We start from the raw sequence: 15,223 nt of genomic DNA on the forward strand, positions 1-15,223 counted from the left end.
AATGTAACTACAGTTACACCTTCAACCAATCACACTACAGCATACAAAAAAAACATGACATCTACTACTGCAATACAAGTTAATGTAACTTTTAATAATGCAACGACATCCACCAAAAACTCAACTGTGGACAATGTGACTTCTGTTGTTGACAACGTCACCAAACCAACTGTTGCTCCACTGGACAACCAGATTGGAAATCACACCACAGCGAGAATGACCAACAACATCACAACAACCAACAAAAATGACAACTTAACCATAGCTGCTTCTGCTGTCAGTACCACCATGAATCTCAATCAAACTGCTGGAATCAGCTTAAATCTAAGCTCAACTGCAAGTAGTTTGACCACAGACTTCAACCTGACAACCAAAGCACCTGGAATCAATTTGACAACTACAGACGCTTCCGTTCAAGCTACAATTTCAAACACAACAACAACAACTATGCATGGTACACTTCCGGCCCAGGTTAACACCACTACTTCAAAGGTTCCCTTGACTTCTTCAACAACAACTGTCCAAACGCTTACGAACACAACCTCAACAAAACCTGGTATGTACAGCTCAGAATTTACAGTTTTGGCTGGATCCTCTAATTAAACTTTTCAATATGGTGGATCAAATTGGCTGGAAAAGCTTGCTTTTCAAAAAAATCTTTTTATAGTTTAAATAACTTTTGAAGTAGATAAACTTCGCAGTCCATGGGTCCATTAGAAAAGGCATCATAAGATTTGTTTACTGCTATATTTCCTTAATCCGTTTGGATACAATCCTTCTCTGTGCAGCAGAATAGGAGGACTTTTTGATCAAAGTCTCAACTTGTAAACTTTATCCTTTGCTATATTAATCTAATTTATCAATATAATGTCCACCATACATGAATAATTGATTCGTATGACTTGCCAAGGTACAGGAACTGCATCCACAACCACCTCAGAGACAATTATAAACCAAGAGGCCCAGGAGGAACAAGCAGACCAGCTGCTGAATCAAACACAGGATGCGTCTTCGCTCAACTCCTCTCAGGTGAAGCTTCTGATGTGTTGAAGTTGTAGAAAAAATATTAGCATAAAATAACGATTTTGTGTGATTCTTCAAAGTAAACTTTATCATTTAATTGATGTTGCAGGTGACACAGTTGGTGAGAAACTTAGAGAAGCTTCTGGATGGACCCACTGTCTCTAAGGCACTGGGACAAAAGGCTGTCAACGTAATAAGCAACCTGATGGGAGGCAACTCATTGGCCCTGTCTGCATCTGCTAACAGGTACAACTCACACAACCCTCACCCACATGGACACACATATTCCCATACGTTTGATTTTTCTGAAATGTTTTGTCCTCTGTCCTGTATACAGGCTGATTCGTCTGGTAGATAATCTGGGTCTTAAACTGGTTGTCGCTGGTGACAAAGAGATCCTCTCTTCAGGTTCGCTGGTTCTGGCAGTGAGGGCAGTCGATGGGACCGACTTTCCAGTAACATCCGTTGACATTTTCAACACTGATAATGTCCAGGTAGATTTAAATTCAGCCATCTGGTCTCACTGCTTTTCATGAAACACAATTGGTCTCATGCAAAAACTCCTACGAACAGATCTGACACATACGAGTGACTTAAGGGAATTTGTGTCATTATCGATTGCTTTCACATACAAAACAAAAAAAAAAAAAAAAGAATCTGATTTCAGTTGGTATTTCTGAAGCCGTACTTGGAATTTTCTCCGAGAAACGAGTACAATTCATGAGTGGTCCAGACATGCGGAAACAATTCTGTTCATCATATCAAAATTCTTTATTCTTCTTTTCACTAACATTTTTGTGAATGAAAATCACAGGTAGCCTTAAACAACAAGTTTACTGGCAACAAGTTTTGATTATGCTAATGAATAAATCTCATGGGCGTGCACTCACTTATTCATTATATTGAAACAAGCAATTTATGACAAGTTTGTGAATCCGACTTGGAACACATGCCAACTTCTGCAGCAACTACTGTGACATGAAGTGACCTTAAACAGATGATGAGACAACAGGAAGTGCCGAACCTTTCCATTAACCTTTTGTTAACTTTCTTGTGTCCAGCTCCGTGCCCTCGGTAGATCCCGGTCCAAGAGGTCCGGGTCTGCTCTGGGGTCTGTATTCTTGCCCTCCTCCCTCACCAATGGGCTCAGTCTTGAGCAGCAGAAGGAGGCCAACAGGGTCCAGTTCACCTTCTACACCAAACCTGTCTTCTTCCAGGTACTTTCGCATCATCACATTATCTCATTGTCATCTCTTACAAATTGTTTCACAGAATACAGCAGTATTTATTGGTGCATTCAATGATTTATAAGCAGCATTTTTAACTTTTCTCAGTTAAGTCCAACATTTGTTTTTAATCTTAAACCAGGTGTAGTTCAATAGAAGAGGAAATAGTGACATGTTTGTCTTTTGTTTTTACAGGACGCAGCATTAGATAGCGAAACCCTTGTCAGTCCCGTCCTGGCAGCCAGTGTGGCCAATCTGTCAATAAGCAACCTGACAGAGAACATTCAGTTTACCATCCGAAACATCGACCCCGTAAATGTGAGTGTGCACACGCATATAAATCATTAGTTTTCTCATGATCCCATTTATCCAGAGAGGAATCTCACCCCACTCACGAAACTCAGAAACGGTATTTTTAATCAATTCAGTCAAAGTTTTCATATGGATGAGGACGGGCTGGGTGGATGCAAACACAGGACTTTCACCCAGGACACTACTTTTGTTTGTGTTCCAAGTAAAACAAAAAGTTAATGTTGACTTTAAGCCAAATCCTTATCCTTTAACCAAAAAGTGTTGTTGCCTAAACATAACTCAGTAGTTCTGTTGTTTTATTGTTGTTTTGTTTCAATTCACAATGGTAACCATGTGTTCACAACTGGGACTGTAATCCTGTAGAAAATAGGTTTACCTTGAAACGTATTGAGTTTAATGAGAACATATTTGTTGCAATGGTTGGAATGCCACAAGTAATTGCATTTCTCGGTCAGTCAAAGTAAAAGTAGGTTTTAGAGGGAAGTAAAATTATGTAAATCATCTAAAAATAAACTAAATGAAATCAAATAAATGGTTAAAAAATATTGAAAGTATTGACGGATCACTCAAAGTTCCTCTGTGATGCTTTTCTTCTTCCAATTTGTTCGCAGGAAAACTACACAGCCTCCTGTGCATTTTGGCACTTGACTCAGAATGGTGAGTGTGTTCACGCTAAATCGAGTGGGTTGAGATGGTTACATTTCCACAGGAATTAGTATCTCTGTTTGTTTGTGTTTCTCTGCTTCAGGTGGTGTCGGACACTGGAGCTCTGCTGGCTGCTTTGTTGTCAAAGCCACACCAGAAGAAACAACCTGCAGCTGCAACCATCTCACATCCTTTGCAATTCTGCTGGTTTGTGTGCATATTTGTTCATATGTGTGTGATATATTGACAATAACAGTATCAATAAAGTTCTTCAAATCACAATTACAACATGTTTGAAAAAACAACAGAACTGACTCTTTTTCTACATGGCTGTTGTACAATGTGCACTGATTTTATATTTTTTGTGTGTGTCCTGAATACAGGATTTGTCCAGAGATGTACAGATTGACCGTCAGCATGCGCAAATTCTTACTTTCATCACCTACATCGGCTGTGGAGTCTCTGCCATTTTCCTGGCTCTCACCTTACTGACATATCTCTTATTTGAGTAAGAATCTATTTTTTTTACCAAGACTACTTTAATCTGAGCCTCATGTCAAAGCTAAACTATAAGAAAGTGTATCCTAACAAAACTCTTTCTATTCAGTAAACTGCTGCGGGATATTCCTGCCAAGATCCTGGTTCAGCTCTGCCTGTCCCTCCTCCTCCTCAACCTGGTCTTCCTCCTGGATGGCTGGCTGGCGCTCTACCCAGCAATCGGGCTCTGCATCAGCACCGCCTTCTTCCTGCATTACTTCCTGCTGACATCATTCACCTGGGCGGGGCTTGAGGCCCTGCACATGTACCTGAGCATCATCCGGGTGTTCACCCCCTACCTCAGCAGATACATGCTCAAGTTCTCACTGTTAGGCTGGGGTGGGTAACACTTGGCTCCTAAATGTCACAATGTTTAAAAATGTAGCTTTTTTTTTTTTTACTGATATGGTTTTGCTGATTAACATCCTGATCTTTGCAGGCATTCCTCTTATTGTGGTGATCGTTGTAATATCAGTGGACAAAGACAACTATGGTCTGGTCACATATGGAAAATTCACAGATGGCACTTCAGATGACTTGTAAGTTATGCCTAAATCTTAATAACCTTTTGTAATCACAGATGAACAGATTTGTCCTTTTTCTGTTTGTTTTTCCATCCTGCCCGTAATAGAGCAAGCAGTACAAGACATTTCTATAACCTTGCTGAATATGTATTTTTAACAAGTTAGTTTTGAACTATGCTAGATCTGTTCATTGGTATTGTTTTATTTTGGGTAGAGAGTTTTATAAGGGTAGAGCCGTGGTTAGGCAGCGGCCAGGCATCTAATAAAAGGGAACTTTTAACTGGGAATGAAACAGTCTCAATTTAATACTGATGCCTCTATATGACCAACATAAGCAAACGACACTATCTGCGAAAAGACTGGCTATATCTATATAGTTGTTCTTAATTCTTGCCATCAGTGTCACCGGTATCAGTGTCTGCAAAATCAAGCAGGTTCACCAGAAACTCCTTCAGCTCAGACTCTGTGCGAGGCAGACTGTCACTAAAACAGGATGTTTTCTACATAGGGACCATCAAAATCTAAAATGAAAGTTCCTTGTAGAAGAGGAAAATGATCCTGAGACACCGTAGGCACAAACAACCACCTAGATTCAAGATAATGTATTTTTGACTTCATGTGTCTTTCTCTGTCCCCCTGTAGCTGTTGGCTGCGTAATAACATCGCCTTCTACGTGGGCGTGGTGGCCTACTTCCTCGTGATCTTTTCTCTGTGCCTGCTGGTCTTCATCGTCGTTATGATCCAGCTGTCCCGGATCAAAAAGCAGAACCCCCAGAACCAGGCTCCCAACAGGGGAGTGTTGACAGATCTGCGCAGCATCGCTGGCCTCATCATTCTGCTGGGCCTCACCTGGGGGTTCGCCCTGTTCGCCTGGGGACCCCTCTACTTACCCTTTGTTTACCTCTTCACTATATTCAACTCTCTGCAGGGTGAGACTTGTATGAATACACTGGGTTCTACTCCACATGTGGTTTTATCCAAATTAGGCAAACCATAAAATGCAAATGTCTCCCAAACGCTATTCTTTTTAAAAATGTTTCATTTGTCCTGTACAGGATTTCTTGTCTTTATTTTCCACTGCGCTCTGAAGGAGAGTGTCCGCAGGGAGTGGAGAACTTATCTTTGCTGCGGGAAACTGCACTTGGCTGAGAACTCAGGTGGGTACCTCACTGTGTTCTTATGCCTCTGGTAATTTGAATGGACGGATTAGGGCAGGGGTTTTAAAAGTGTGAGGTGGGACATGCATGAGACAATATATATACTGCATTCTGATTGCCCAAATTTGCATCAAAAATAGCACTCCTTCATAGAGTCACAACTCTGTCAAATCTGAACAAACAAACATGACAAACTAGAGAAGAGAATGCAGAAAAGAACTAGAAAAAGAGAAGATAATATTAGTATTAACCTTTGCTAATACAAATTTTAATGAATATTAATATGAAAACAGGATAAATCTGGGAAATTACAAAAACATATGTTTAATGTTTAATGTTTAATAAACTGACACATGGTTGGTCGTGTACACATTTTTCTGCAGATTGGAGTCGGACAGCCACCCAGAACAACAACAGGAATATGTCTGTCCTCACGGCAAGCACCTCAGCTCCCCACATCACCTCCCGAAGCTCCTCCGTCATCAGCATCGGCACCAGTGGTATGTTCACAGGTCACAGTTTGCAATGTCTAATCTGCATTTATAGCTTTATACCGAAAAGATTTATAATATTGTGACGGTCTCCCACAGACTCTGTGTTTATGGACAGCGGAATATCTGACGGCTCCAACAGCGACGCGCTCCTCAACGAGCTTCACAGGCGAAATCTGACGGCCAGAGATTAGTGGTCCTGCTAAAAAACGAATCACAGGAGTGGACGCTCAGAGAGATGCTACTCAGTGTTACACGAGATGAAGGTTTTACAGGTGCAATGAAGGACGGAGGAAGTGAGACTGAAGGATGATTTGAATGCATCAAGTGTGACTTGATGTCTTTTCTATATTAACAGTAGAATGTATGAATACAGAAATAATGTAAGGGACTTGTCAGCAATAGGAGATGTACAGTAGGTGTGTTTCTGACTGAAAAATGTAATAATTTCATCGTTACAGCTGTGACTGTTTGTGCAGACTGTATAGCTTGTTTCAAAGCTAACGGTATTACTGTAACCATTTACAGTAAGCGAGAAAGCTTCTGGTATATTACAGATACAAAAATTGCATCCATTTGGTAGTCTAAAGCAAACGTTGTCAATTTTGTGCAGATTATTGTTAGGCTCTTTTGCTATATTTCTTTTTCACAAAACATAAATGGAAAAAGTGAAGATATTTCTAGTGTGTTTGAGGTGCTCCTCTGACCGTTGCTTGTATACTTTCACTACCTTTAGGAGAGTCAATGTGCTCGATCTTACTACAAAAACAGGAAAAATATATTTTTATGAGTATTTGAGGGGAGTGGCAGTTCTAGACCATTTCAAATGGGGGGGGTTGTTCATATATTAGAGATTATTTTATTACATGTAAAAGACCTGAAGTATGGTCATGCGTACTGGAGCATGATGAAGAGTGAAGACACATATTGCTAAATGTCCTCGTGCAAGAAGGTGTGCATGCCATCAGAGAGGAGATAATAAAACTTCTACTCGTTACAAGTCGAGTTTGTCTTGTTTTTTGAGCCGGAGAGTTTCACATCTACATGACATCTCTACATCAAACCCACCAATTATGATCCCAGCGGACTCCCCTCTCATCGCAGCATTGTGTAACCTTCAGCGGTGCATCTCACGCCCACCCGGTGCCAGTTCAACCCCAGCCTGTGAGGGCCGGCCCCTCACAGGCCCCGGAGACTGGCAGCAGTTCGCTATTAAAAGTTTTACATGAGTTCAAATCTCCCAACAGCATGACTTCTAACGTGAACCAAATGACAAAGTGCGCCGTGTGAATAATGGAGAGGCAGCGAGGTCAATCCGTTGAGAAAATTCTGCAACTATTTGAATTTTTCTTGAAATAATAATCAATGTGACTATTGTTGTTAACCCTAATGTCCTGGGCTCTCAAAAAATGTATTGAACATTGTTTTATCAGCTTGATACTGTACATTATTAACTGAAGGATTATTTGGTTTAAATACTGTACAATCTGCAAGCTCACACATCTTCCACCAGATGTCACCGTAAACCCACACCTTGTTAGATCCCATCACAGCCACTCATATTTACACCGGGACACTGAGCAGAGGACTTTTTAATTAACACTTACAATCCTGTTTTTCTAAATGTGTGGGTTACTGCCACCTCATATAATACAATTACTGAAATTTAATAATGCAGTTGTTAAAAGCAGAAAACCTCCCAAAACAACTGATTTACACCTTGTAGATTATTCATGTATGCGTGTGAATCCTTTTTGTCTTCCTGTCAGACTCACAGCCTCTTGAGATGCAGATGAAATTTGCTTATGTCGGGTTCACTTGACTAATTTTCCTGCAGATTTGACTAACTAATGTCATATCACTCAAGGGTAAAGCCATTTTTTTCTAGTCTGGCATTTTAATTAGATTTGAAGGTTAACTTTTAGTGCATCTGTGCAGGCCTACATGCTTTAATCACCTCTTGATAGCGATGTGTGGGAAGGATGAAAGGGAGAAGAAATGCACGTTTTATCTCTAAATGGATGCTTTACGGCTCATCTCAGGGTGTGGGAAAACACACATTAGCTCCCCAGCTCTAAAAGAACAAAAGGTTGCCCCCCTCACTGTGCTGTGACATCGATAGTTGTGATCCTCTATTATCGCAGGCCATTAATATTTAAACCAAGTCAAAGGAAAGGTCTGTGTCTCCCTGAGGGTTGTTTCTGTAACACCTCACCTGCATTCACACCGGCAGTCTTTCATTTTGTTTGAGAAAAGGTGTATGAAATCCTACCAGAGTTTACAGATTTGAAGGATCTGCTATGTTTCTTTCCTTGGTTTATTTATGCTGTTTTAAAGTTTAAGAGCACATGCAGACCTGCTTGTATTCAGTTTGAAGTGCATTGATCAAGAGCACTACAGCAGCCGTCTGTTGTTGAGCCTTTGCTTGCGATTTCCCAGCTGCTCTGAAGGATCACTCCTCACAAAGCTTCACATTACGACTTATCACAGATGTTAACGTGATGCTGGACATCTGTCCTTTTATAAGGTAAATATCTCAAAAGTAATGCGGTAGGAAATAAAGCACACACTTCAGCTAAAATGTGCACTTATAGAAGTTAGCAGCCATATCGCAGGTCTAACTTACTTTTCTATTGATACACTTCTTTGTTATTCGCAACTCACCAGACACAGTCTCAGGAGTCAGTGGTAATGAATGATAAGTGGCCATACAGTGATGTTTGATGGTGAAAAGTGCTGCCAGTAAGAAGTCGTTTTAATGTGCATCTCCCAAGCATGGCTTGTTATCACAGACGTGGAGGTGGTATGATAAAGGATTGTGTCTGAATTACTGGCGGTATAAACTTATACACAAATAATCTGAGTTCAGGCAAAGCAGCTCTCATATAAATATCTCTTATTTGATATAAATTTTTTAAATATGTCAATGTCTGAGTTCTCTGTTCCTTTTCTGCCTTGATAGAGTTTGAAGTACTCACTGACTCTGTAATCCGCGTTGTTCCGTCTACTCAGCAGAAATGAAAGTCTCCCCTGGGAACCATCAGATCAATGAGGCGAAACCTCTCAATCAAACATTGATTGAAGGAAGTCATGGAATCAGTAGGATCTTTATTGTTTGGCAAATTGGGAATTTAAAAGTCATAATTATGTGAGCTTATTGTCCTCCAGCTATTTCAGGCCTCTTAAATTCATAGGGATGTAAAACGCCTGTGGAAATGTGTTTAATTTAACAGTGTTTTAGTTTCATGCACCTCAGTAATGACTAGCTCATTTATTGCACAGGAACATGTATTTCCAATTCTGTCTGTATGAGACATACCAGGCTTTCAATGAACTAGAATGTACTGCCATCTGTGTTATTAGCGGACGCTAAGAGCAAATGCTCTGGAAGTGTGATGACGTAGCATAAAAAGATTGAGAGTGTGTGTGGGAGGGGAGGTGGATGGGTGCAAGACTTTAAACCAGGAGTCCGGTGTTTGTGTCCCAAAGTGTTTTCCGTACTTATGTCCTTTTTTTTTATTTTACATTTTACTTAGTTTGTGCAGTTATTTTAAGACCAACCATGACGTTTTTCCCCCAAACTTAACTAAGTGGTTTTCTTGCCTAAACCTAAGCAAGTTTGTTTTGTTTGAATTCCGGCATTGGCCACGTGCACAAAAAATACAGTTTGAATACTGTTGTTGAGGTTTGTTTACGAGAGTAGAACGGAACTTTGAGAATTAGAAAATAATTCTCAAAGTTCCGTATTCTCAAAGTTGTAACCGCATGCCGTAATGATACTTGGCTGTATTAAGTGCAAGGACAGTGACATCACATGGGTACATGTCACCTGGTGAAATGTGGTCTGAGTGTGCACTGAGGCTACTGAGGCTATTGGGTCTGCTACTTTGAGGCACTTTCCATGCATTTGGTAGCATAAGATCGTGGCCCCCTGAATGGCTCGGTTTGGGCATTAATTAACTGTGTTTTCTTCATATTTGTTGACCCCGAACTTTAAAAAGCAGCACCATAGACCCAGTTTTATGTTTTTTTTACTGATGATCAATTACTCAAACATTTGTAGTTAGTTGTCTGGCTTGCTCGCAGAAGCAGCTTGTGATCGCAGTGCTGCAGGACATCTATTGACTCTTTGTTCAGATTCAGCTCATTTAAAGTACAGATTAGTCATAAGGGAGGCAACTCTGAAAGTGGGAGCTCAGTGACATATTAGTACCCGCTTGTTTTATTATATCAACTGCCAAAGTTCCTGTGAACTTCACTTATCATATCCCCTGCTGAGTGTGTTCTGCCTGATTTTTAAATGCCAGTACTGATTAGAGGTGTTGTGTTCTCACAAGGACAGAGTGCCAATGTACCAGCTTCATCACTGATACTGGAGGGAATATTTGTGGTGGCTTGATCACTGGAAGTTGTACTATCACACGTATTGAAGAAAACATAGTTTGATCTTTTACCTTCCGACTAAACAGGAGCTGCTTCCAAGTGTGTTTATGTCTTTCAACAGCTTGTCTTGGAGATGTGCAGCTCTGAATCCCTTTTATCAGCTGGTATGAAAGAAAAAAAACATGTTTATTTACAACATGAAGTACACGAGGAGAGCTAGTAAAACAGTGCAGACCTCCTGCTGAGGCTTTCATTTTGGACTTTGGGGTTATTTGTCTGACATTCTTTCAAATGTTCATTGAAGCTGTCTGTTGCAACTTTAGGGTTTTATTAATATTCTGTTTATTCAGTTAAAGAACAATAATTAAGTAAATGCTTTAAAAATATGTATTAGGCCTTTTACATTTAAAAGTGATGACTCACATTTTTTTTCTGGATTCTGTTATTAATAAATTTTACAACCATGCGTGCATGAATGATGATTGAACTTTGACATGTGGAATCGTGGAGCTCTGCGTTCTTCAGCGGCTTTGAGAGAGGAGGTGGCACTGACAGTTCATTCTGAGACATGATGCCGTATGTGGACTGTTGCTGTTAGCCGTGCTAGCTCCTGCAGGTTAGGTGTACAACTCTAGTCCCCGCCCTATTTCCTGTCCCCTCCTGCTTATGGCCTCGTCATTTCCTCATCTGTCCACCAGTCATCCCTCCTGCCAGTCAGCTGATCCTGCTCCCCCCCCTGCACACCTGTCCCTGATTACCTCATCAAGCCACACCTGTTCCTCATTAATTAAGCCCCAAATACCAGCCAGTGCTCCACCCAAGATGCCAGATTGTCCGTGATGAGCTCTTGCTGTCGTGGTGCCTGTTTCTGACATGCTTTCCTGCCTTTGACAAATCAGATTAGTGACTTCTTTCTACATGCTGACTGTATAATTACCAGTTTCTAGTCTGTCTCATCCTCTTCCTTTTTCCAAGTGAAGAACTGTGACACTTATTAAGGGCACAGGATGTAGTGAATGTGTGGGTTTGTTTTTCCAGGTTGAGCATGCAATATACTCAAAACACAGCGTGAATTGCTATAAAGCTTATAGACCCAGATTAGTCTTTGTTGTATCCTTGTCAGCACTCTTTTCATGACTGAAGTCATTACCGTTTATGCTAGAATTATTTTTTCTGTTTTATCATCTGCAATCATAATTCTATTTAAGAGTTCACTTTGACTTTTCAGAGACGTCAAAACTGTTTATTCTTTTCTGGACATATTTTGAAAGTGTCAGGTTTTCTGACAAGCAGGCTCATTTAAACTTGAGTCGGAGAGACCAAGATAAATGACATCCTCCTTAGTGCTGGCTGTCAGCCGTCCTGAGAAGGGAATGTGCCGTTTACAGTTGCCAGGATGATAAAGAGACATTTAAAAAGCAGATATTAACGCAACATCAATGAAGTGTGCAAATGCAATCCGACCGCATGTTTTTACATCGATCAGTCATGCAGATCTGTTGAGTGGTAGCGCCCACTAGTAGCCCCATTTTAACACAGTGGGGAAGTGCCTTGCCAGCACTCTATAGACTGAATGTTGATCTCTAAACAGACCCAATGGGGTCCAATGAAGACACAATTAAGTCATTTGACTTAGAAGCTACAGAGAAAGTGGTTGAATTTGATCAGCTAAAATGTCTCGTAGCTGTGACTTTCCTGAAATTCTGGCAACAGTAATTGATTTAATTTTGAAAGAATGTTTACTTGTAAAGGATTATGTTTTTATAGGGTGGTATCAGTACCAGGGTAAACCTCTCAATCCTTCCTCTAACATGAGTTACCTTCTGTCTCAGATAAAAGAGAGCCGTCTCCTTTCATTGCTCAGACATCTCAGCCCTGCAATGATGTTTATGAATATTTGACCTGCTCCTTCGGACATCCAAAATGCTATCTTAGGAAAACAGAAGGTATGAGGGATGACTCGTAGAAATAGAGTTGATAACTTCAATGAAAAACTGTGCATTGTGAGTAAAAGGTGATTTATCAAAAATGAGTTGTCCCACAAGCAAATGTCTCAAGGTGACTCCAAAATACAGTGATAGCACATAATGGGCTTAGGTTTTACACCAGCAGTAAATTGAGTGTGTGGGTAATTTATTTCCGTGTTTCATATTCGTGAGGAAATGTATTACACCCGGGGGCACAATGGGAAATGAACCCATAATCAAATAATTACAACTTTTCTAAATCTCCCAGTTCAGTTTGTGACTGAAAAGCAAACCGACTCAATATTTTATGGTTATTGTCTAATAATTGTCCAATAATTTTGACATGTAAGTGTTACTCAACGCTTGTGAAACAAGCATCGGTTGCTAATTTGGAGACTTATTGTTCAATGTATGTATCACAGAAGACGTGTACGTTTTGAAAAGGGAAAATCGATAAGAAAGCTCACATATCAGTGAACCAATGTCTCGGATGACCGGCTGTATTGAATTTGCAGTAAAGAACTGCAGGCAGCTTTGCAGTTCTGTGTTGACTTCTAAGGCAACCTTGAGTCCAAATTCAACTTTTGACATGAGAAAGCTGAAGTAAATATATAAATAAAAAGCTGCTTAAATCTTTTCCTACAGTCGCTTTATCTGTCTCTTGAAAGCCTTACCTTCAGGCGAGGCTTTTATAAATGGACTCTGTCCCCTCCCCTTGGTTTCGCTACTGGAATAAAAATAGCCCATCAATTTGACATGCTTACCATGTCAGTTAGCAGCAGACGTCTCACTTTTTAATGCAGAGGGACCAACGACTGACAGGAGAGGAGAGGAGAGGGGGGAGTTGATGTAGATTTTTCTTTGTCATTGAAAGTGGTCCTCTTGACAAAGATTTTTATGATCTATATGTTCATTATTTTCCAAAGGAGGCCGCATGCAATGTGAAAGACAAAACTCCTTTCTCCGGATGAGTGTTTCATTTTCCCTTCACTGCCTCTTATGCCATATTCTGATCTACTTGTGTGCCCCTGACAACCACGGGCGCCGTCTTGAAAATCACTCAGAGACATATTGATTAATGCAGTTCAATCAGCCATATCTGTGCCAAAAAATAATGGGGAGTTGTGTCTTTATGGGGTTGATAACATCTCTAATTAAGAAGAGAATCAATATGTTAACAGTCGGATTCATAATTATAGCTAATGGCGTTTTCAGAACATAGAAAATGGCACCATTATAGGGAAGTGTCACCCCGATAAAATCCACACCTGACAAGTCTGTGAGGAACTTTTAATCAATGCTGGATACAGTTATGAATATATAATTAGCTGGAGCTCTATTGATTAAGAGCAATTTCTCCACAGCTTCAAGCTGATTAAAATATTCATTTTTATGGTGCATTACTGTAGTTCCCTAGGTGTTGAAGTGAAGCTGTCATTATACTGCATTTACAGCAATAGGTAGTTGTGATCTTTTATTCCCTGGTGCAGTTCTTGCAACATTAGCAGGATGTAGGATGCAGACATGTTACAGCCCTGCCTTTAGGAAACATCTCAACGTCACCATCTCAAGTAGACGAGCAAAGTCAAATGACCAGTCTTTATGCAGATGACAGTGTTTTCTATGTTTCTCTTTGAAATAAGACATTACTGAGTGGCTTTAATAAGGGATGCACAGATACCGATATCGAGCATTTTGCTAAATACGCTTTCTCATGCAATTTTGTTAAATATGGATACAACTTTAGAAAAAGCTAGCCCAGCTATGTCCAAAGGAAAAAGGAAGCCATCTCACTAGCACCACTGAAGCTCAGTAATTAACATGTTCCTTCGGTTTTTAATCTGTGTAAAAACAACAACAAAACTGGTAATTTGCGTGGGTTTGTGTGCTGGCTGAGATATAACCCCCTTGTCACACCACTGGTTGGTTATGCATTGAACAAAACCAGATGTAACTTGTTAATTAGTAAGCTTTACGAGGGCTGGTTGGTGGATTTTGTTATCAATGCTACATCTGTTACCTTTCCAGTCTTCAAGCTATGCTAAGCTAAAAGGCTGCTGGTTGTTGCTTCATAGTTAACCAGACTGTCAAGACTATTCAACGAGACCATCAGTTATTTCGGCAAATCACAAAAACCCACGTATGTTAATGTTTAAGTGACGACAACCTTTATAGGTTGTAGTAATGAATTATTTTAGAATTTGTTTTGAAACTTTTCCTTTCTGATTCTACTTTACTCACCATCTTGCACCTTTGGGAATAATTGTTACAACACACTACACACTATACATATAGTGGTTGTTCTTTGTGCTTCATATACAGAGGGGTCTAGTGCTCCAGTGGCTCCCCAGGCCCCTGACTTAAACCCTTGGGCCTTATTAAGGCCAATACTTGGGCTTTCCCTCTGTGTTGAGGTTGGACATGTCTTTTTTTAATCAAGGCGGAGAAAAGTAAAGTAAGTGAGAGTGAAAGAGACAGTTTCTCCAGTGAGACTATCCATTAATGTCTGTTTGTGTTTGCAACTGGAAAAGCAATGTGTGCAGATTGCCAAATTCAACCCTGGCCCTTCCTTTAGTCCTCCCCTCACTCCGTCTTGCAAACTTTTTCTTTTTGGGCTGTCATGCTTATTTTGCAATCACCTCAGATTTGATTTCCCAGGGCCATAAATCCTGTAGATAAGAGATGCGGTGAAGATAAGGCTGTGTGTGCTTTGCGATAAGAGGCTGATCAGTTACACAATATGAAACGTATCACAACTCATCTGATATAGAAACAGCGCTGTGGAGACGCACCGCATTTGTGCGATTGTTTTCCCAGGACAGTAAATTAGGTCAAAGAACTGTTCATTGAGAGGAAGTAATTATCTCATCACTGGTGGATTACGTCACACCGTATTTGTTATTTTGCTGTAATGGGGTTCATTAGCAACTCATTATCTATCTTTGAGTATGCCCTCAA

The 15,223-nt window shown here is 40.3% G+C and overlaps 1 protein-coding gene across 5 annotated transcripts in view; it reads left to right on the plus strand.

Moving 5' to 3' along the window:
* The window catches only part of adgrg2a (adhesion G protein-coupled receptor G2a), a 20,094-nt gene extending 13,182 nt beyond the window's left edge, over positions 1–6,912 (plus strand). For all 5 annotated transcript variants that reach the window (XM_031850500.1, XM_031850502.1, XM_031850501.1 and 2 more), the window contains 15 exons: positions 4–556; positions 911–1,029; positions 1,133–1,269; positions 1,361–1,517; positions 2,085–2,240; positions 2,445–2,567; positions 3,173–3,218; positions 3,310–3,413; positions 3,590–3,714; positions 3,814–4,082; positions 4,183–4,282; positions 4,910–5,196; positions 5,323–5,424; positions 5,808–5,924; positions 6,015–6,912. In XM_031850500.1, coding sequence (XP_031706360.1) covers positions 4–556; positions 911–1,029; positions 1,133–1,269; positions 1,361–1,517; positions 2,085–2,240; positions 2,445–2,567; positions 3,173–3,218; positions 3,310–3,413; positions 3,590–3,714; positions 3,814–4,082; positions 4,183–4,282; positions 4,910–5,196; positions 5,323–5,424; positions 5,808–5,924; positions 6,015–6,109 — 2,490 coding nt within the window. In that variant the 3' untranslated portion in view covers positions 6,110–6,912. The remainder of the gene's footprint in view (positions 1–3; positions 557–910; positions 1,030–1,132; positions 1,270–1,360; positions 1,518–2,084; positions 2,241–2,444; positions 2,568–3,172; positions 3,219–3,309; positions 3,414–3,589; positions 3,715–3,813; positions 4,083–4,182; positions 4,283–4,909; positions 5,197–5,322; positions 5,425–5,807; positions 5,925–6,014) is intronic.
* The last annotated feature ends 8,311 nt before the right edge of the window (positions 6,913–15,223 follow it).

This window comes from Anarrhichthys ocellatus, unplaced genomic scaffold (assembly GCF_004355925.1).
Source record: "Anarrhichthys ocellatus isolate YVR2014 unplaced genomic scaffold, GSC_Weel_1.0 scaffold10, whole genome shotgun sequence".
NCBI lineage: Eukaryota > Metazoa > Chordata > Actinopteri > Perciformes > Anarhichadidae > Anarrhichthys > Anarrhichthys ocellatus.